This window comes from Tyto alba, unplaced genomic scaffold (assembly GCF_018691265.1).
Source record: "Tyto alba isolate M040663 unplaced genomic scaffold, T.alba_DEE_v4.0 Super-Scaffold_9, whole genome shotgun sequence".
NCBI classification, from domain to species: Eukaryota; Metazoa; Chordata; class Aves; order Strigiformes; family Tytonidae; genus Tyto; species Tyto alba.
The window spans coordinates 16,661,571-16,685,555 of record NW_024881330.1 but is presented as its reverse complement, the minus strand read 5'-3'; the positions used below and the strand labels follow the sequence as shown (position 1 = coordinate 16,685,555).

At 39.3% G+C, this 23,985-nt stretch overlaps 1 protein-coding gene across 12 annotated transcripts in view; it reads right to left on the bottom strand.

Moving 5' to 3' along the window:
• TRPS1 (transcriptional repressor GATA binding 1) overlaps nucleotides 1-23,985 on the bottom strand; it is a 245,206-nt gene that overhangs the window by 170,592 nt on the left and 50,629 nt on the right. For 9 of the 12 annotated variants that reach the window (XM_032993547.2, XM_032993549.2, XM_042785749.1 and 6 more), the window contains 2 exons: nucleotides 8,460-8,618; nucleotides 4,436-5,364 (listed from right to left, as the gene is read on the bottom strand). In XM_032993547.2, the coding sequence (XP_032849438.1) occupies nucleotides 4,436-5,364; nucleotides 8,460-8,496 (966 nt within the window). In that variant the 5' untranslated portion in view covers nucleotides 8,497-8,618. Of the gene's footprint in view, nucleotides 1-4,435; nucleotides 5,365-8,459; nucleotides 8,619-17,018; nucleotides 17,207-23,985 lie in introns of those variants that run through there. The other 3 variants (XM_032993546.2, XM_042785752.1, XM_042785753.1) reach the window with 3 other exon arrangements.

Here is a 23,985-nt window from a genome sequence, read left to right as displayed (position 1 = left end):
TATAATATTGGATGTCTAGAACCACAAAAGAAAAAATCTGCCACCAATCTCTCATTAGTCTGTGAGATAGTTAGATAATGTAATACTTTCTTCTTTTTCTTTTTTCTTTTTTTCCCCAGGCTCACTGGAATACAATCAAGGAACTTTTGGATAGCTTTTATCAGTCCATGGCTTTTCAGAAATTTGTCTTCTTATCTTATATGGCAGTCTAGTATCTAAAACCATGAAACAATCAAAATGAGAGGGCTGGATACAAAAAAAAAAAAAAAATCACTTTTTAGTACTTTCAGACAGGAATCTGAATCTCTTTAAGGGCTGAACATAAGAGAAGGTAGGTCTATGACAATCAGCTCCAGAACCAGGGCCATGCTGAGCAGGAAGCTCCTCAAAGGTAGTACACACAATGTGAAGCTGCCTGGAATCAACCGTAAGAACTGCTGAGCACTGCAGTATGTCTTTATTCATGGCTGCATGAATACTCTTCTCCTTTGGGACATGCCATCTGAAACCCTCACCTGAATGCAGACATTTCTGTCCTTTCTTTGAGGGACACTGTTTTCTTTTAAAATGTATCAGGAAATGGGGTCACGCTCCCTTTTATACAATAGCCTAATGGCTCGAACACTTGTTCAGGAAACAGGAAAAGTAGGCTCCTTTCCTTGCTCTGTCAGAGGGGATCCAAGCCTGCTTCTTCTCCCTCACTGGGCATTGTCCTACCCCTTAGCTATAAGCTGATATGTGAAAGACAGCACTCTCCAACCTTTCTGTTGAAGCTGTCCCATTTACCACTCATAAAAAAATTGGGGGATGGAAAAAAGACTCCTGTCTACTTGCCAGCAACTTGCCTGTCTCCAGACCTTTCCATACACATTAAAGAGTCATTATATCAAACACAGGAGGAGACTTAATTGTACAGCAGCAAAGCAATGGTTCTCAGCATCATAGCTGTTAACTTAGTCACCTGAATTTTACTTCCAAGTGAAGCCTTTAGATTTGGTCTAAAGCCTACTGCTTTAGGCACATCCACAAATCCATATATAGGCTAAAAAATCCAGCAAGACAAATCTGCCTTAAGAGATTGATCAATTAATTAAATGTGAAGAAACAGTAGTGAGTAGCATCGGCAAAAGTTGATCCATTGAACTCACTTCAGATACTATTCTGATAAAAGCAATAAAGCTGATTAACACATTCTCTGGGAATTCAGAGATATGCTAGAAAATGCCTTCTGAAATCTATACTGGCAAGAAAGTTAATCTCCCAGAAACAGCTCAGTGATTTTACCCAATCCTATGGAATTTATTATAACGCAATGAACCAAAAACCTGAGGAAGAAAATGGGAACAAGATTTTCAAAACTAAATAACATTTTCAAAGACAAAGGAATCTTGCTGGATTAAATATTCAAATCAAGTAAAAATCTACACAGTAGTAAGGCCAGAAAGCTTGGATTATTTACACAGTTCCAAGATAAATCTTCTTTAGGTGCTGCAAAACACAGACCCAACATCTGAGTACCTGGACGTGTAGTCAAATGTGTATCCCTACTGTCTTGCTCACTGCAATACAAAAAACCCCTAAAAGCTGTGTTTACGGTTGCAGGGGGTCAGTTGGGGTTTCTTTTTTTTTGGGGGGGGGGAGGGAAATGTTAAGTTTTCTGGGACAGACTTCACTGTCCTTGAATGCATTTGATTTCTTTCTTACAAGCCCTCGGCAAAGGGACCATAGCACTACCTATCCGCAGATAGAATAGGAAATACTAGGTTTTTTCCAGTCACACATTTTTCCATTTCTTTTTGTTTGCTTTTGTTATGAATGCAAACTCGGGGCTCAGTAGCATCCCTCACTACTACAAATCTTCATATACCATGATCTCTGACTGACCACTGTGAGCCAGATCAAAGTCAGCCATCTTCATCCTCTGGCTTCTGCACCCAGCTTCCTGGCCTGAGACCATAAATCCATCAATAACTTCCACCCAGCTGCAACAGAACAGTTTGTTAAGTGCAAGGGGATCAATAAATCAGACCTTAAGCCCAGTCCACTACTATTTCAAGTTAATTACAAAGGATTATTTTCCTTTAGCCCAGTACCTATACAAAATAATATTGTTTAGATGAACCAATTATTCAGGTTCAGTTCCCTCTCCATGTTACACAGGAGTCTGAACCAACTTTAACAAGAGCTCCAATCGATACAATTCCTCATTGCAGCAGGATTCGCCAGCCATTCAGATGCCTGAGAAAAATCCCCTCCAAAATAGACATAGTAGCAATATAAACATATGTGGGTGCAAAAGGGATTTTCAAATGTTCTTCTACTGTGCTTATGAATCTCACAAAGCTGCTCTCTATTGGGAGTGGGGGAGGAGAAAGCATAAAAATATTAATCACTTACTTATCTTCTGACATGTTCTGGATCAACATCTGGTGCATGTGTAAGTGATGAAGTATGGCATTTGCCACAAAAGCTTATTTAATCTTCTCTTCCCAAATTGGGCAGGGAAAATTAGCACTCTTAAAAATTAAGTTTCCAGATCCAATTTTTTTTTCTTTAAAATAAATTGCCAACATTGTATAGCTTGTCTGTTCTATTTTGGAAAATGTTTTTCATCTGAGAAAAGACTGATCTTAAGTAGATTATCTATGGGCTCTTTCCTACCGCTTTTTGTCTTCCCTGCAGTATCTTACTGCCAGGGTTTAGTAGACAAGTATAGCCTAGGTTCAGCTGTTTTATTTCTACTTCTATCAGTTCAAACTGAGATAGCTTACACATCTGTTTTATTTCTGAAAGCGCTGCATAGGAAAAGTGTCCAGCTCATTCTAATCAAGCATAAACATTCCTATAAATAACTAAGGACCTAACGAAACAATTGTTTGGAGGAAATGAAAGTGTGTTTAGAAACTCAAATTCCTCTATACTGTATGCCTGAGCTGTTCCAGTTTGAATGTCTTCCTGACAGCATGGATCAGTTGCTCTAAGATGCTGTCCCCGGAGTCAGCAAACTGAAACTATAGCAGGAAATCCAGGTATTAACATCATACTGTGTGCTAATTATAAGCCATCATTTCACATTCTGACATTATTCACTTCTAACTTCTTTTAACTAAATCACATATTTGCTTTCTAATCACAATTTGACAGGAGAGAGTGTCTGACATGAGACAGTGAAGTGATCTTTTAATAAGGCAGCAGTTCAAAGATTGCGGCTTTTATGCATAGTAACAATGTTAGTTTGATTTGCTGCTCCACAAAGAAGTTGTAAAATTTCTGAAAAAAGAGGAAAAGTTTAAATCACTTAAAAAGCTTCAAGTTCCTGACTTGTGTTCCGGTTTCGGCTTCTTACTTGAAGTTACACGTTAGCCTTCTTAACTTGTTTTGTAAAATTTCTTTCCTATAGCTACAGTCTCTGAAAGCATTATTAAATATTTTCCACATTCTGCCTTTTTATTTTAACATACCCTGGAGTTTTGTTTGGTGATTACTACCAGGTTGGACATCAAGTATGCAAACATACACTTGAAATCAGATGGGCATTTGAACTAGTTTTGTATGCAAACTTTGTTACTTGGGGGTGTTTTTTCCTTAAAATCTGAATTTTTATATCATAGGTTGCTGAGGTATCCTACCACATCTCTCAGCTCACCATGAGTGGATTTTTTTTAAAGCAGGATCGATTTATTTTTTTTTAACTGATTAAATATTAGCTGGTAAGAAACTAACAGAGACTCCATGAAAATGCTTTTGAGTCTGTTCTTTCATGGTATTTTTTTTTCTTTTTTTTTTCTTACAGCAGTATCTGTATTTTTTTCCCTGCTCCAACTAGATGAGAAAATGACTGAGGCAGTAGCCCTTTCCTTGCACGCATACTAAAATGAAGGACAGCATGGATTACTGTTACTTTTTGAAATGTTTTAAATACCCATTGTGTATCCTGTTTTTCTGGCACTAGACAATTATAAAGTTGCCAAGACTTGCCATTTATTTTATCTTAATAAAGAATCAATACGCCAAATCTTGACTCCCAGCAGCTGATAATTTAGGATTTCATTTTTAATTTCCAGCTGCTGTCTTTTGTCTATCTGGTTGTTATTTTTCATTATTATTTGCTCTTTTCTTTCCATGACAGCAAATCCTTCAGATATGATTACCAATTCAGCAATTTGCCTGTTTGCTGAATAAGATCTTTTGCTATTGATTATCACAATGACTAAATCACACACAGAAATATCACTGGTCAAAAAGCCACCTCTACTGTACAAGATGCTCAGCAGACCTGCAGAAAGCCTGGCTAAACCAGACCAAAACAGTTCTTAAGGCTCAAGCAGGTTATATGAAATACGTTAATCCCGTAGGTAGGGCAGGCTTTGCAAATACCTGAGTTTGCAGTTGAGAAGGCACTTAGCAGAAGCGGGGAGGCTGGGAAAATACAAACCTGCACATCGTAAGTCCCATTTAATAAGACAGGCCTCTGGGAGTTGATGTCCTGCAGCACCCCTGAAAGCACAGTGCGGTTGACTTTCTGGAAGTCTTTGGAGTGGCTGAATTGCACCATGTTGTGGAGAGCCAAAATTTTAGTGTCGAGCTCAGCATCCTGCCTGGTGCGGTTGTGCAGTCCTAGGTGGTACTTGCGGAAGTGTTTGATGAGATCTGTGGGGTCATTCCCATAGTAACCGTATCCACAGATGTTGCATTTGAAGTCCTGAAGCTCTGGAGACAGAGGCGCCGTATCTGGATTATCATTTACCAACAAATCTGCTTTAGATTTGTTTAGCCTTAAACCCCCATCTGAAGGCACTTGTGGGTTTTTTGAGGCCATGGGGACCGGGCTTGAGCCTTGGCCATCAGTTTGACCACTTTGCACTTGCACTGTTTCATCTGAAGCTTTTGGCGACATCTGATGCTCCTCATTTGTCTCCGCTGCATCTCCTGGCGGGGTACAGACCACATCTTGGGTGTCATCTGCATCTGATTTTTGAGGAGACTTCAAGGGCTCACAGATTCCCCCAACAGCTGGAGATGAGAAAGCCAGCATATTTCTGTCTGTCACCTCATCATGAGGGAAGGATGGAACATTTCCTCCCTTATTGTGGCTTTCATAATTGAAGCCAGCCTTTTCACTCAGCACTGAGCTTTTCAAGTCCTTTTTAATGCTGGAAGATGGCTCTTGGACATGCGTGCAAAGTTCCTCCTTGTTGTTTAACTCTGCCGCATCACCCTGCTCAGTGTTTTCTTGCATCTGCTCTGCAGAAAATTCTTTTTTCCTTCCAGACTCTTCACTTTCAGTACCTGTAGACTCAAGGGTCTGTACCTCACCTTCACTAGCAACGTTTCTTAGAGGGGGGTTCTTTTTCCGGACCATATCTACCACAGAAAAAAAAAAAGAAAGAAAGAAAAAAAGAAAGGAAGAAAGAAAGAAAGAAAAAATGAAAGAAAGAAAGAAAAAAAGAATGAATGAAAGAAAGAAAAAGAAAAAAAAAAAAGGCAAAAAACCCTATAGAATTATTCAAGATATAAAACAGATTATAAACCTGGCACTTCTTAAAGCATTCTGAACTACATGAATACATCAACTTTTCAGGAAATTTTTGTCAAAAAGGTTTCTAGACTATGCAAAAAACTGGAATTATACATTTTAAAAAAATGATCACACTAGGACTGAACTTAACTAAAAAGATAACTTTAATGCCTACAAAAAACACTGCCATAAGAGGGAGTGAATTACAAATGTCATTATCTTTTTTGGAAGATAATGGTCTGGCAGAAATAATTTTACATGAACACTTCTTTAAAAATAATTTTTAAAAACTTAAGGGAAAAAAATAAACTTTTGCAGTCTAATGCTCATACACTGTACAACTACATATAATGTAGCTTTGCAAAAACACACCTAAAAGACGTAATCAGGAGAACTTAAGTTATTAGGAAGGAAACAAGATTTAGGGGAGTAAGTAACTTGAGGTCTCAGAGAAAGTCTTTTTCTAAGCAGGTATCAGTTTCTCTATAGCAAAAGCTCCCCCTCCTACTGCCCATAAACTTCAAACAGGATTATATGGATATTCTAGAGTCTGGCCCCACAGTCCATTATTCATGTAATTAGTTCTATTTGCCAAACAAAGAGAAACTAACTTTATTAGGAAACCCGTTGTCAATAAAATTTTACAGGCCTGGATCCAGACATTTGACATTGCTGTGTGGCTGAGTCAGGATCTACCCCAAAAACACCTGGAATCCACATGGATCTAAACAGCCAAACCTTCCTCTGCTCAGTCCTCCTTGCAGACGTAGCCACTATTGCTAAATCTGCAAGTACACTTTCAGGATCCGTTTAAGAAAGCTGAGACAGGACAGCAGCAAGAATCAGAGAGAAAGAAGCCTGCCACCAATGAGTTAGCTGCTAGCTGAACAGGGGAGATTATGGAAGAACAAGTAATCAGACTATGCAGGTACTAAGCCAAATTCCTCATCCGCTACATATCGTCACCTTTCACAGCCTACTTAGAGAAAATATATGTATGAAACTTCCCTGTACTCTCCACTGTGTGGTTCTGGCTTTGATATTCATCACCAGCTGGTTTGATCCATTTGTGTTCACATGCTAGCTATGGGCAGAAGACAGATGTGCTACAACTTTTTCTATGCTCTTATCTTTGCCAACGCTGTGTACAACGATGGAGGTTTCTCTTTGCCAAACTGCGTGTGGTCCGGTGGCAGCAGCCTGCAGTACCACACGCAAGATGTGAGCTGCAGACTCAAGCCTGAGCCCCCATTCCCAGGCCAGCCACAGTCGGGTGCCTGCAGAGGCACTGGAGATATCTCTGCTCTGCGAAGGGAGGACCACCTGGTGATTCTGGGAGCAGCACTGATGTGCTCCAAATGGTGCAGACCTTTAAAAGCCACGGATGACCTTCTCAAAACGGTACTTTGAGAAGTACGGCTGGGGACAGAGGTTAAAAATAAAAGAACAGGCGTCTGTACATCCTCTTATTTACATCTGCTCCACATGAAAGGGCACTGTATGCTATGTTGATAAAAACAGACAACTTCTTAGGGGAAGTGTTCAACTTGTGTCTTGGGCTGGCTCTGTTGTCTTTGTGGTTGAGCTGATCCACAGGCAGCACGGGCTACAGTGAGACAGCTTTCACAAAGAATGCCAGCTCATGTTACAGAAATTTTGACACTCTGTGTGGTCTTAATAGGTTTCTTGAATGCCTACTGTGATTCCTTACTGTAGAAGACACACATGCTTGGGAACCAAGTGTCTTCTCTTTAATGTCAACCACACCTACTAGGATATGTAGGCACTGAATTTTACTTTTTTTTTTTTTTTCCCCTGATAACTTCTGGACCATGAAGTCACTCAGTACTAGGAGAAAAGAAAGATTTCCTGTTGTGGTAAGAGAACTATTACAATACAGACTCAGCCTACTAAAACAACATGTGCACATATATAATTCAAGGTATAAAGATAGTCCTCAGCCTTTTAGTAGTACTGCTTCTCTGTGGGACTTCATGAATGCTCTTGGTTAACACATACTAAAAATACTTGTGAGCATCTCTGGTAGGTGTTCAGCTAAGTCTGTATTTTTCTCCTGGTTACACGTCCCAAACCATTTTTAAAATAACTTCTGTTTCAATGCAATTCATGGCAGACGACAGAGAAAGGAGTCCTGACTATGCAGTGAAGAAAAATCAGAAATCAAGGACGTAAACATCGTGACTGTTACCTCAGTCAAAATTAAACAAGACTAAATGCAGTGGTTTAGAATGTTTTTGTTACAGATATTTTTGGCAGATAAGGAAAGTTTAGAGATTTGCTATCTTCATGGCAAGTGACAGAAGAGTCAGAGAAAAGGACAGAAAAAAAATCCCTATAAAGCAAAGAAAAGAAAAATCTGAACTGTATACAGGCTAACCAGACAGTACTCCAGATCTAGATACTTTGGTTCAAATTTTCCTGACATAGCTGTGAGTTTGTGTGTTAATGGAGGGGGAAAAAAACAACATATCTGCCTAATGGAACTTTTTCATGCAGTATTCTACACTTGGAGAAAGAAAGGAAGGAAGATAACATTGATTTATACATAAAAACTTTCTTAAGTTGAATTTTAAAGCATTTTCTCCTCTTTTCTTTTAGCTTTTGAAAAATCATCTGTCATTTATTTGCTTGATATCCACTCAAGGGGACGGTAAGAAAAGACACAGGTTGTTTTTTTTTTTTTTGTCACTGAAATTCCACCGCTATCATTCTTCAGAGACATATTATGTAAATAAAACTACATCTGCAACACTCCTAAATCGAAAAAACCATCCCCTAGCAAGTCATAAGTTAGATACAGAAAGAATATAGCCACTCTGAAATTATTATCTCTAAGACAAATAACAGATTGCACAATGTTTTATTGTGTGCCAAGAACGTTTTCAGTTAACAATTTCACTTGAAAAAATGGATCACATACTTGTAAAATCATACCCAGCATTGACTTCATAAGGCATGTGGCTTTAGAGTGCTTTTTACAATTATTAACTCTATTAGTCAACTAGCAGGCGGGCTAATGCAATTGTCTTAGAAGATGCACGGAAGACACAGAAGACATTTTGAGAGCTGATCTGTATATCTGCAAAACAAAACAAAAAAAGGTTTTCCTTCCTAAATTATGCATTCAAAGTATGGTTTTTACTTAAAAACATCATTATGCCTATTGTACATTCATATGCATCTGTCAGTGGGCACTATACAAATAGTGGCTGCTATTCTCTACTTCCATCACGCATGAGAAATCCCATAGCTGCCTTCTCAGACACACATGCTCCTGCACACATACACATAAACACACACACAGAGACAAAAATTATCTCAGAGGTGATGTTTACCAAAAAACAAGTTTAAAACAAGTTTAAAGTAAGTGTTGAAAATGAGCTGGGTAAATGCTGTAGAAAATAAACGTGCCTTAAAAATTCACATGTATTAACAGGTAATGTGCATCATAATGGGACTGGGCTAATGGGATAGATAATGGAATGCAAATAACTGGTTCACATCCAGGCTCGGCCATCAGCAGTTGGAAGTTATCAACTGCTGTCTGCCTCATGTCCCACTTGAAACAAATTTAGTGGTGTTACTTTCGTTGTTAATGGACAACTTCCCAAATCTCAAAAATGCCATTGTAATAATAAGCATGTTTGTTGGGCTTTAGTAAAGAGGCCAAGTGATGAACAGGCACTGGGACTGAACTACCTTTTCATCACTGGAAATGGTGATCTTCCCAAAATGAAAGAATTACTAAGCCTGATGTGAGTGAAAATACTTCTCGAGCAGAGGGAACCCTGGATAAGGCCCAGGTTGCAGAACTTGCCTTTGGGCAGCATAAGCCAGGGTTTAGTACCTTATTTTCATTATGCTGAAATTATTTGTAAACCATGCGGGGTTTTTTTTACCTGATATGATCACTCTCAGCTATTTTAAAGTGGAAATAATACTAATAGCTATATATAGTTTCCCTCAAAACCAGTCAAGGCTACTCTATACAATTCATGCATATGCAAGATACAGACTTTTTCTGTTCAGCAATCACACACATCAGTTTATTCCTGGAAGCAAAAAGTGGAAACTTCTGCTAAAATCAGTTTGTAATTCAGGGTAATGAACTACCATAGTGACTACTCCTTTAAAAAAAAAAAAAATAAAAAGAAAAGCAAATTCTGATAATCAAAAGTTTCTTATGTGTGGTGAAGATAATGGCTGATCACCTGCTGATCATCAGCTCCCGAAATGGGTCATTGTTGCTGCTCATTACTTTTATTGAACGTGGTGATTTGTCATCAAAGCCTATTGCAACAGTATGGTTGTTGCCCTGTGCTTGTGCTGCAAGTTTAGGTCAGATCTTAGTCATATGCTCTTTTTAACAGAATAATACATTTAAAAAGATGCCTGAATTTTGTGAGATGCCACTGTCTAATCTTTGTACAGGTAGATGCACAAGCAGACAAGAGCAAACTGAGTCAAGGGTCTATGAAAACTGTGATGTTATCAGTCAATATTCTGCAGCAACAAAAAGTTAAATGAAAATACTCATTTATATTCAACAGGCTCAAGTAGGACCTCTTTGTTAAAGGGTAGTAAAATTAATACTTTTACACTCATATATATTACACACCCACACACAGACATATAAAGTACATACGGCGTTTAAACATCAATCATTTTGCCAGAATAATGCAGCAAAAAATCATTAACTCTCAGTGTCTCAGCTTAATATATGTCTAATACTTACCTATCTCACAGGAGTGTTGTGAGGCTTAATTAATTAGTGTCTGTAAAGCACTTTGTGATCCTCTAATGAAAGGTGCTACATAGCACAAAGTATTATTAAAATCATTAGGACCACAAAAAAGCCCTGTGGAATTCCAGCCTACACTGTCTGTTGGGGTTGGGAGTGATCTTATTATTAAAAGGAGACCGTCAGACTAATTTTCATAATTTTTTCAAAATCTTTTTTTCCCCCTTTGCTGTTGTGATAGCACGTTAGTAGCTAGAAATTTAATCTTATCATCTTAATAACATACACTCATGTAGTTTGTTACTGCAGGGCTAGAGAAGAGAACAGGGCTTTTGGCACTCATCTGGCTTTCCCTTTTAAGAAAAAAAAAAAAAAAAAATTGAGAGACATATTTTGACACCTTCCCACACTCCACCCCACCAGGACAGCCGATCATGTGAGATCACAGGATACTCACTATAGCCGCATGGGAAAATACTGCTGTGGTTTTAATTTCTCCCCCTTTTTTTTTTTTTTCTTTCACGGAAAAAAAAAAAAAAAAAAAAAAAAAAAAACACCAAAAACAAGGCACAAAACAAACCCCAGCTTATTACACATAAATAGGCTACAAAGACTGTCTGCTGTGCTTTACATAAAAAACCCTTAAGTGTTCAAAGTGTCAGCTTCTATCAAGCACATAAAGTCCTAACCGATCTGCAGCCTTCTCCCCGTTCTCCATATAACAATCGAGCAGCTGTAAGACACACGAGCTCTGAAGCCAGAAGGCTCCTCTCTTGAGAGTAAATTTCTGGGAAACCATCTTCGTGGTGGGCTCTGTCCCCAGGGAGCCACCCCTCACGCAGCCCTCTGCCGCAGCCCGTCCCGCCAGGCTGGCCCAGACCTGCGCCGAGCACAACCAGAAAGTTAACAAGCTAATCAGGACAGCCCACAGTTGAAAGACCTATATGTTTTCTAATTTAAGCACTTAAAAAAAAAAAAAAATAATAATCATCATCATCATCTGTAAATACACTGGCAACTACAGATTAAATTGCTGCCTTCACTGAAAATCAGATGACATGAGATGCAAACCACCTCCAGATTCAGACACCATGGTACAGGACTGGCTAAAGCACCCATCCATCCAATTGCTCTCGTGGATACTTGAACAGTGAAATGACAGAAAAGAGACACGTACAGCTTCACATCCCCACCATCTCCGGCTGGGACACAGAGCTAAAGGCAGTCACACATGATGCTTCTCTCCCAGCTTTGCCTGTGGTTCTCAGAGCAAGCTTGTCTGAAAGCAGCCAATATGTGGTGCTAACCTTTCTTTACTGAGAAGGGAAGAGAATAACAACCCCTTTTGTGTAAGGAATTCAAGAATCAGGCCCTAAACCATTGGAGGGCAGAATAAGCTTAATGACAAGCAACTCCCTCTTCAACAAGACCACCTCCTTCGCCTTCAGCACCAGTGTCTTCAAATACGTCATACAAGACAGAGGACATCACAGCCCAAAGCAAGTGACAAACTAATGCCAAAGGACTGTTTAAGCCATACGTGTTTTTCTACAAACCCTAAAATTGCCTGGCCACTCTGTCCTGCCTGAGATTGCGTAGTGTAGAACATGCTTCCTCATATTGGCAAAATTTGGCAGGGTCAGACACTGTATTTGATCAAAATGTATCTGCTTTATTCTACACTCTGCATGCTCCACTGAAATTATGATAGCTTCATCAATCTAGGATATACAAGATTAAAATCACGCCTTGTATGTCATACTAATAGAGCAGTATTATAGCAAAACATTTGTTTTACACCTCCTCTCTTCCTCTTCGGCATTTTCAGACTCCAGTTTGGTCCCTGAACACCAATTTGCCAAGAGCTTTTTGAAAATTTTTTTCCACAGGGTTTACAACAAAGAGACAAGTGAAAAAAAGTTGCGGTCTGTTCAAGCTTGCTCCTTCCCATATAAGTTTACTTTCCAAACATTGATGGTTCCCAAATCTCTAAAGGTGAGCTGTTCGACATCTTAAATCCTGTTCAGCTACAAAGTGTCATCACCTTCAAACAACTCTCATCAAATAAATCTCTTATTAATTCACATCAAATTAATTCAAAACGATTTTTTCTATTACCATATGCTTCAGAGCACAGCACTTATTAGTAGTCATCTAGACACTGGAATAAATCTAATCTTTTCTATGGATATAAAACAGACATCTGGTCATTTCAGAGAGTTTAGGAGTGGCATTTCAAAATAGATTGTTTGAGCCTACTTCCAGGCACTTATTTCATTTTAAGCTCCCTACCAGGGTAATCATGCGGACATTTTCAGGAGAAACTCAAGTCTAAAGGTGATCTGTCTAAAGACGTGACACAGGGTAGAATATTACAGCATATTGCAATCAACATGAAGAATTCTAAAACTGCTTTTATTTAAGGGTGCCTCAGCATGGCAGTTTGCTGCTCTGCATTTCTTACTGGCCTGCTGCAGAGAACTTGCACCTACCAGACCTCCACTGCCATCCATCTAGGATAGAGGAGCCCAAGAAGGTAAAGATTTGCTTTGCACTGGCTTCCAATCAAGCATCTAAAAATACTCTGTAAACATGACAATCTGTTAAATCTCAACAAAGCTTGCAAAACAGGAAAATTAATATCACTGCTATTTTACAGATAAATAAAATTATCTGTGGAGAGATGCAAAAATCAAGGTGTTCAAAATGACGTGAAGGCAGGGCTCTTACCTAGTGACTTAACCTGGTTTCTTTCAATGTCCAGGCGTATATCCCTCTCCTGTATGTATTTCAGTAGAGAGAGCGTCACCCTAGCACTTGGCGAAAGGCCAAGATCCTGTAATTTAATAAGGTACAGAAAGAGCACCTCATGCAAAAGTCTAAATGCTCCAATTTATCATGACAGTTATGGGATAAGCTGACATTTTATTTGTATGTAAATTAGTCTCCAAAACAGCATTAAAAGGCCACACTTTCAGAGAATACTGTACCTTTGCTTCTCTGATCTGCATTTATCTAAACTCAGCCTTGTGTATTAAAAGTAGTTTAATTTTTATGTATTGATGTTGCTTTGCATGCTCCCCAATCTTTTCTTACTGCACCACAGAGAGAATCCAGCCTGATTTGCTTACTGCAATAAAATAACTGACTTCTGCCAGGATTGACACCTCCTATAGGAGCCCTGCCATGCTCACTGAATCTTCTGGTTATTCTATTAATTTGCTGTCGTTACACTTTATGGGACTGTAGAACATTCCCTATTAGACCAGACCAGAGGTCCATTTAGTCTGGTGTTCTGGCCCTGGAGAGCTGCCAATACCACATCCTTCAAAGAAGGTTCAACTGCTTTTGGACAGATACAGAATCACCTACTTCTGTGAAAAATAAATGGCTCTTAATCCTCAACACTTAGACAGTGGCTTACTTTCGGAGGAACAAGAGGGTTTATAGACCTTAATATCTCTCAGGTTCTGCAATTTGTTGTTAAGTAAGTCTGCATATCCCCACTTCCAGGAAAAGTATCCAATATGTATCTGAACATTATGACAATCCTGGTATGAGTGATACCTTGTAGCTCTCACTTTACAATCTAATTACGAACTGCTTCTTGTCAATGGAGTAGTTTCCCCGCAATCTTGTACTACTGAGAATAGAAGACTCTCTAGGCTGTTGGCCCATCTATAACAAGCCCCCCTATTCATTTAGTCTTTAGGGTAAACAACAACTGTCTTTCCAAACTCTTCTAGTAGGTGTGGCAATCTTGTATGTTTCAATTTCTTTTCAACCTGACTAAACTCGATGTTCTTTGTAATCCAAATGTCCTTTGAAGACAATGGGAGTTTATGGTTTGCAAATGACTCAGAACTGAATTTGAGTTGAGTGTATTGGCAGAGACAAGCACAGTGCTACCTTGAGATGAAGGGTGAGGAATTAAGGTGACCTTCTGGCTCCTAGGCAAGAGCAATCAGGTATGGATACAAGTAGTGACTCATTTGTTCTTTTGCACTAAGAATACAATGGACTGGTCCTATTTCCCTCCAAGCTAATGGCAAAAGCCCCACTGACTTTGAGAGAAGCAAGGCTGGGTTGAGATGTGCTGTTCCTTTCTGCTGGGGAGGCCTGCGATACAAGAGAAAGGCATAAAGGCATCAAAGTTCCCTTGCTTCAGACAAAATCAAAAATTATTTGGGAGAAGTGGAACAGATGAAGGGGAGAAAGAGGATGGTTTTGGCTAGCATTCCAGAAGAGTTCAAATAATTTTGTTTCCAAGTAGAAGCAAAACCAAAACAAAACAAAAAAAACAAACATTTGAAACGGGTTTAAAATTTCAGCTGGATCAAAACTAAAAAGTGGGAAGGAGGCAGAAGACTACAGCCTGGACCTGAAGCAGCAGTATTAAATCATCGCCGGAGAGGGCATTCTTGTAGTACTTTTCCAGCCAGACTAGAACCAAGATGAACGTGAGTTTGCAAAAATGTCCTTTCTCTCTCTCTTTTTTTTTTTTTTTTTTTCTTCTTTTATTTAAGAACAAAATTGGCAACAGTTTCCAGACACAAGTTACATAGGTAAGAGAGGGCAACCAAGGGCAACAGAAGTTGAGCCCATGTACATCAAAGCAGACTTTGGCTTTGGGTACCTATCCAAACTGAGCCTTCAAAGGTTCTGAAGTTGCCCTATTGTTTAGCTTGAATCTTGTCTAAGCTTGCTCAGGAGAACCCACATTCAGAAGTATGGGAGAAAGGAAAAAGAACACCCATTTTCCAAACTGTGATTTCAAAACAAAACAAAAAAATGTAAATCTACATGCTGCAGGGTAATACTGGTAAGCGTGGCTAGCTATTGTTGCTCCATGCTTTTCAATTTCCATATATTAGCACTCATTGCTGACATTATTAAATCCAAAGTTATTTGGATGCTTTGATCAGCAAATTGAATCTTGAGTCTATATATGATGTACCTATACTCACGTAAAGTTTACAAAACTATTATATTTCCCTATTCTAACTCTTCCCCCCACATGCTGTGAGTTTCCATATATCCCACAGCCATACATTCCAAACACAGACTATTTTATTTAGTAATATATTCAAGAATTTAGATAAAAAGAAAAGCAATGGAAAATGTTTGGCAATCTCTATATAAACAGTTTCTATACATTTGGGTTGAATCATCCAGTAAACTCCCATCTTGATATGCCTGTGACAGATAAAACTTTCATCACTAATATGCCCTCCTAACTTGGAGGTCAGGACACGGGGGAACTGTATTACAAAAATCTCTTATACCTTTTATGGCTATCAGAAAAATTAACATCACATTAAATATAAGCAAGTCAGAATTTTGGCACTGGTTTTCCACTCAGCACAAATAACCTCACTCTCCATTGTGAATGGGGGAGAAACAACAGCAGTGGCAACCACAACAAAAGAGTGGATTGTGTGTTCCCTACACAAAACAGAAAGCTGTGCCTATTCAAGAAATCTTGGCCATTTGTCAGAAATCAGAGAACTGACGTTGGAGCCCAATATTAGCTCCAGCCAAAGCAGTGGTGAATTACCTTGCTTTTGGAATCATCCCTATTAACTAGGAAGGACTCTCTGTTGCAGCACATATCATATGGTCCTCATGCAGATTCAGAAACACTGAGCCACTTTCTTAAAACAAAACAAAGTAAAATGAAGAAGGAAAATAAAAAGACCAAAGTGAATGCAAATGGATTCACTGTGAGTGGTTTGTCTATTATTTGCCCTTTTTATCTTTTATTTATGTTTCTTTTTAAGCTGAGGAATGAAGTGAAATGCTGATGAGAAAGCTACTCTTACAATGCCTCCACCGTAATGATGTTATGAAACTGCTTTAAAACAGAGAAGCATATTTCAGATAGCCATAAGAATCGAATGCACGCATTCACTGAGGAATATGATTTCTGTTTTACCCATTTCAATTCTGGTTGGAAATGGGGAAGGAGAACTCAGAATAAGGAGACTCCTCAAGACTCTGATGATGTGGCTTTGCAGCAGCTTCGTGTAGCAAGCACTGGGCTTCCTTTAAAACTGGCAAGGGGTAGCAGCATCAGCCTGTTGACTGCTGAATGAATATATACAGTGCAAATAATGCTGTTCTTGAACCAGTTTTTGCCCAACTCCCACATAAACTTTCCATGGGAAAAAAATCTCTTAATGCCTGCATAAGTGATTTTATGAATTTAGCTTTCAGCTTTTGATAGAAGATTTCTTACTCTACTGGCTTTGATTCTTTATTGCATGAAGGGGTAGTGCCAAAAGCCCTCACATTAGCCTCGACCATACAGACATCGGAAATTTAATTTAAACCTTGGCAATCTGCCAGAATCGTAAAACACATACAAAAAAGATTTAAAAATTGATTTTTTTTTTGAGAGCTAAATATGTAATTTCCACAAATGCAAGGACAACACAGGTTGCAGAATCTGCATGCTGCAACATATAGACAGGCACTAAAAATACCAATAGGCGTTGGGTAGAAATCCTCAGTCTGCAGAGAGCAAACAGAAGAGGACAGTTGTTTTTCCCACTGAAGATACATTTTGAAATGAGTTCTACAGTAACTGTATCTCTTTTCCATTAATAATACATCTAAATATTCTCCTAAAAAAAAATTATCTAGAACTTCTCTTAAAAAAAGTTACATAAAGGTATAACCACAAATTATGCTAATTCTTCCATTCTCAAAAATCCCCTATACGCAAGCAAGCCTTACCGCATTGCTCCTGATTTCCTCCTCAGAGCTGCCTTCTTGCCACCTCAATTCCCAATGCAGTACCTCACCAGTTTTAAGAAATATCCAGCAATGATGTAGGGCTGATTTGTTGCACTGGGATATATCCCACAAAAATTGAAAGCTTTTGACGTGTTTTCACTTACAAAGCAAGCAACTTATTAAAGCAACTTCTGGGTTCACTGGCATCTTGGAGTCTAAAAAAAGTCCCAAAATTATTTGCAGAGGCTACAACAGCACCTTCTTTGAAGTAGTGTTGCAACTTGTGCAAAGGAATTTGGGATGTACCTGAGATCTGAAGGTGCAGGCTACAAATTAACACAGCCAATTAGGTGGAGAAGCTGAGAGTCCAACACAGATGGGGCAAGATAACCACAACTGAATAAAAGGACTGCCAACTGTAAGCCAGTTGGCTGAGTATAGCTCCTGTCATCCTGCTCAGCTAGCTGCTGCCCAATCAATAATCTGTTGCTGTTTGCTCTCTCCATGCCAATCAATCTGAGCTAGGGCTGCTTCTAATTTTCCAATCTAGGAATAGCTTCGGAACATCCACAATTGTTATTTCAAACAACTCAAGAGATAAATGTTTCATCCACACATCAGCGTGCAGATTCTTCCCAAAATGGGACTAGTCAAGAGTAAATAATTACTCCTTTAACAGTTTGATCTGATAAACCACAAGACATAAGGCTGCGAAAGTGATCTTTGTACCATTAGCAGTCAGGAGAGAATCCAGCTTCTAAAATTACTTGATTAACTGATACAGGACCCAAAAACTCTGATAATTCTGTAGAGAATGTTTCACAATAGATATAGCCTTTTTTAGGGATTAGAATTAGCTATAAATTTCTTATCCTCTGAAATCTGGCACAACTGGATTTAAGCTGCAAAGATGCCTTGCTTTACAAGAAGACAGAGACGAAATCAGAGCCAATTAAATTTAAGCATCTCTTAAACAATTCTTTTGTTAAGCAGTATGTATTGAAGACCTGAGTGGAATTAGAAATGATCTTCATAACTTGTCCATGGCTTCTATTCTTGTGAGTAATGAGAACAGCCTTAGATCACACAGATAAAAATCTTCATGTCATAAGACATTCGTATAGCCATTTGTATACAGATAACAAGATGAGTGTGTATATGCATACATGACATTAAGAACAGAGACTGCAATAAACAGAAGTCATGTATTTGTGAGGTAGCTGGCACTTGGGTCTTCTCCAGCATGAGAATCTACTGTTCAAACCAAACACAGATTCAAGTCTTCCTTTTTTAAAAAAATAACCTTTTATGTCATGGAATCCCACAGCGTCTTGATAGGCCTTAGCCCATTAGTAGAAAAAGAATTACTCTTTACAACTCCCAGATTTAAAACGTCGATTTGCTTTCCCATCCCATTACACACCAAGTTGTTATAGCTCTGGATCTCCTTTGAGTCTGAAACAAAAACACCCAACAGTTATGCTCATAACACTTGGTCTTCATCCGCACACAGCAGAACCTACACATTGCTCCCATTTTGCCTGCTCACAAGATGGCATGCTTGTCTCACTTCAACCCCACAAATAAGTCCGTATCACGCTCACAGCATCAGGGATAATTAGAGGTTAGGCACGGAGGTGGTAGCACTGTTAGCGAGCGGAGCAACGCGCTCCCACACCATGGATGGCACCGGCGGTGCTGCGGGTCCACCCATGCTGCGGCACCGGCCACGTTCTGCCAGTTCTCCCTTCCCAAGCTCAAATGCGGGAAGCAGTGTGGGTCTGGAGGTTGCAGATCCCAGACAAAAAAAAAAAATGCAGCTCCTTTAGCCCAAACTGAACTTTGTCTACCTAGAATGCTACTGGCATCTGGGCTAGAGGGTAGCTGTGCAATTCAACAGTAGGCTGTAATCTGGGGAACATACACACACTTGATTAGATTCTAAAATTACTGAAAATAACCATCTCTCTTGCATCTTTCTAACAGCTTGACATATCGATGCCTAATGTCTCATTACATTTCAATTTAAATCATGACTGTAAACCACTGGAAATACAGAAGAATGAGACATAACATTTGGGGTGGGAGGGAAGAGGATTCATTATAGAGAGACTGGACTTCAGCAACTTTCTGAAAATATTAAAATCAGCAACAGAAGTCATATAAAACTTTGAGAAACAGCAGTAGTAGAATAAAGATTACACGCTGCACAGCCAGTGGTTCACTCATCACAGGTAGAGAGAGTTAAGACTTGTTTGGATCTAAAGAAACATCTTTTTTCTTTTTTTTTCTTTTCTTTAAAGACAGATGTGGGGAATAGAAACAATAGGAACATTACTGTACCTGTTGATTTTGCTCACATTCACTATAAAAGCTCTGAGAAAACAGAAAATATACCACCCTTTATTTTAGATACAGCAAGAGTGTACAAAGTCTAGGACCTTTGTTCATGTGGCAACTACACACATTTAACTATACATGCAAGGCCCTTTGAGTTAACCCATGTCCTTTATATCAGTAATCAGCTGCTAATCACTTTCTGCAAATCTCTACATTTTGCCCTGAATTCACAGCATCACAAATCAATTTGGTCCTTGAACCGGGCAAAAAGGAAATATGCCTTAAGCTGTGCTGGAGCTGGCATGTGAACACTGCAACTGAGATTCACAAAGTGAGGAAATGCCAATGGTTTAGGCATCAAGATGAGCAAAAGGAAGACCATTGTACAAGCACACACGGCCACAGCCATGCTGTGCAAGCTGGAAACAGTGAACCCACAAGAAAGCACTAGGCAGGGATTTCTTTTCACTGTCAGCTGCACTGCTTCCTGTAATTATAAATATACAAAGGTTAAAGTGAGAAAATTATTAAAATGCAGATAGAAAATGTACTCCCAAAGAATACTCAAAAGATTAATCAACAACAGTCTATCAGTGTAAGATACTGTGGCAACACAGTATTTCTGAAGCAGACAGCCTGGCATTTGCTTGCTTTGCTACATGAGAAAAATCCAACATCAGATCATGGGTACATCTAAACTGTGGGATACACTTCTGCAGCTCCCAGCTCCAAATGCACACCCTGGCAACATCCTGACTACACGTCAGAAAATCTGGTTTGGCATCATTCTCCTACACACTTTGGACTCCATCAGTAGAAACCCAAGCGAACAGACAAAGTACAGTGTGCGCCATCCAGCAGATCAGGATTGCGGTGCCTGGCCTGCAAGAGAGATACAGCAACTACCCGTTGCTGGCTTATGCTTCCTACAAACACTCCATATTTCAGCGATATTAAAGAGATGCTTTCTGCTCTGATTTTTAAAGATATTTTTTCATTACTATTTCACTCTTTTTTTTTTTTTTTTCCTTAAATAAAATAGTAGATGATTAAGAGAGAGGAGGGGCAGCAGTCCTATGGTTAGACAGCTAACCAAGGACTGGGAAGTGTCTCTTAATTTCCTTTGTGTCCTCAGAAAAGCAGCATCATACGCTAACCTCTCCCACTCCAAAGCAGCCATATCACAGCTATGTTTATACTGTTTTTGTAACACTCATCAAGAAGTGAGCCTAGTCTTGAGGCCAAATGACAAGGCAGAAACTGAAACTCTACTACTTTAGTCTCAAATCACTTCTTTCCATTTGACCTAGTCCATCAGGGTCTAAAGTGTCATTTCAAACAGCTGCATCAGGGATGATCTAACAAGATAAATACTCATTTGAGTTTATACAGAAAGTACTAAGGAAACTGGGTGATGACAAAATTTTGTGGTATGTTCAATCTAGAGGAGTACTGAGATACCACACAGAAAACTATTGAAAATTGTATTACAAGTTGTAATGAAAATTAGTAAGGAAGAGTGTATCCTCTGCAAAATAACAATCCCCGGCACCTTATTAACTATAAATGATATAAGAAGGAAAAAAATAAAGAAAAAAAACATAGTAGTTGACCACAATTATAAACCTATCTAAATCATGCTTCAAAAGGCCTTATGTCCCAGGCAAGAACTTCAGCAGAAACAGGTAAGTAATAATGTCACAGATGACACTGCGTTAAGAAAACTATTCTAAATGTTCAAGAAAGATTAATTTTAACTAAAATTAATGAAGATATGGAAGATGAGACTCTATATGAACATGTGAGACGCAGCTTATATAGACTAGCAACACAATTGCTAGTAGCAGGTAAATATTAAGGAGGGAAAAGCTTAGGATCTTGTTGGCATAAGAACAAATAGACTAGCCATGATTAACTCTGGGCTGAAAATGAGAAGGAAGGGTTTTAACTGACAAAGCAGTGAGGCTATGAAACATCCTTCCACTAGACGCAGTCGAGGCAAAAAAAACCCTACCTAATTTTAGGATGAAGGTGGGTCACTTCATAAAAGGGATTACATACAGTGGTTGATGTTTAAAGAGCCTCCCAATGCTCACAATTCCCACAGAACTTCAGGACAACATACACAAATCCACTTTTTCAGGATATGCACAGACTTACCACTATTCCTTAAAAACATACGTGCCAAGAACATTGTTTCCTCAAAAGCAGCTGGGGAAAAGCCTATTCTTTGTCTCTATCCTTTTTTAAAAAATATGTATTTTCATAGTGACCTTATGCATTCCCCTTAAAGCCAGTAGTATTAAAAAGACAGTATCTTCCACCTCCAAAGAAAATACAAGATATGTAATGCTTCTTACTTGGGCAAAAGGAATTAACTGTAACATTACATTTCAGTGGCTTTTGTCAAAAAGCCACTTCCATCCTTTCTACCCGTCTTTTATATGTGTGACTGTGCCATACTCCAAACAGCCATTGACCAGTTCTTTCTGTATTTTAAAAGCAGTTTAGTTATTAGAAAGGTAATGAGAAGGCAATTCTTGAGCCCTTTACATAGGTTCACAAAAGACATATCCCGGGTTGCCACACTGCTTTGCCAGGACAACCTAACCAGAGCTAAATTTAACTGTGGAAAAAAAAAAAGAAAATGGGTAAAGTTATTTTCAGTAAATTGTACACAAAGTCTAAGTGGGACAGAGGTCTACAGCTAGGATGCATCTAGAGTTCAGGCAGTTCAAGACTACACCTTGCTGGTCATCAAAAAAAGATTAAAAGGTTGTCCTTTTTTTTGTTTGGTTTTTTGGTAAGAAAAACACTTGTTAAAATTCTGAACGCTGCACTTTTCAGCTGAATTGAATCTATTTGGATGAAACATAGCAGAAAACAGGTGATGCCTGATGCTCTCTCTACTGAAGAAAATGGAAACTTTTACTCTGATTCAACAATGACAGAATGCTACCCATCTCCCTGCTCGTTCTTGGAGCCACCCCATCTCCTTAGCTTATTGCAACACCCCTTTTTTCATATAATTCACAATGCAAAGCAAAGATGGCAACAGATGGCTAAGCAGAGAAGCCTTATGTGGTCAAACTGACGAATGCAACCCTAGACAATTCCTAAAAAGCTTTTTATGGGGTGCATTTGGGCCTGAACAACCTTCACAAATTTTGGTTTAGCTGTGTAAACACCAGGCCATTTGCTCTTAGTTTCTTCTTTTTCCATGATAGCACAATATACTACTATTGCTTTTTTTTTTTTTTTTATTTCCCCTACACTGAAACACATTTCAACATGTATTTATTTATGGTATATACTGTTTGCTAGAACCAGGGCTCTTCGATAACCCATGACTTGGCAGGCCATTCCAGCATCTCATTTCTGCCTGATGCATCACTTGACGCTTTTATTCCCCTGGTAATATATTGGAGTTTTTGCTTCTGCTCGTGAAAAATGCAGATTCAAGATTTCCCCCACTAAGTAGGTACAGCACATAGGAGGGGAACCCTGACAGAGCTCAAAGTAAAGCTTGGTGACATTTATTGGTGGAAGCAAAGTTGTCACCAAGTCAAGCAGAGCGTGCCACAGGCATATCCAGTAGCCAGGATCTGAGGGTGGAATTTCATGATGGGCTTAAGCCACGCTGATGCTGAAGGAACCCTGCCCTTCCCTTCACCCGCTGCCTCCGTGCCCAGGCCCTGCCTTGTGCCGGCACCCACGCTCTGGCCAAAACCACCCTGCTCCTGCCCCAGCACTGGCAGGAGTCCGGTAGGACTGTCCCTTTAGGTGGCATCTTGTGCTTGGATTAAAAAAGCTCACTTCTCCTCTGAAGAGCCATTCCACAGCTCGCTTCTATCCCAGCTCCCCTCTCCTTATCTACCTTTGCAAATCCAGCCAGCACTGGAACTGCACTAGAGCTATTCCCATACAAACCAGGAAAAGCTCATACACCTCAAAAACCTCCAGCAGAGTCCACATCAAACCGTTACCTGCTCCTCACCCCAGAAGCACTACTGGGCAGTTCACCGTGCCGAAGGACCTCGGCTAGAGGCCGTACGTCTCATCTGCCCGACCGCGAGAAGGCTGCGTGCAGTCCAAGCGCCGACGCCTGCCCGGTCAACCAGGCTCCTGCACGTCTGCAGCCCTCCTTCCCCGTGCACAGGGAAAGCCAAACCATCCGAAACAGTGTGGGTGAACAAAAATAAGCCATACCATAAAGGAGGGAGTGGTTAAAAAGACTTTAAAAAATAAAAGAGAGAGAGAAAAGAAGATTTCAGGAAAAAATCTCTATCCGGCAGGAAATGTAAGTGCTGCCTTCAGAAAAGTAAAATCATTATTGCAAGGAAACTGATTCATTAAATAACATGCAGGGGAGGATTATAATGCCTTCCTTGTCATTAAAATGCTTTGAAACTATACTTCTGTAAGATATGCTAATAATATTCAGCTTTTATATTACACAGCAGAAGCTATGCTCTGGGTAGAATTTGGTGTGCTGTGTTGCACAGGAGTTCAGGCTAGAAAAGTAGTTATTAGTTCACACTGACTATAAACATGTTTAAAATGCACAAACACACTGGCCATACCATACAGAAACCAGATGTAAAGGTGATAAACTGGTCCACACCAA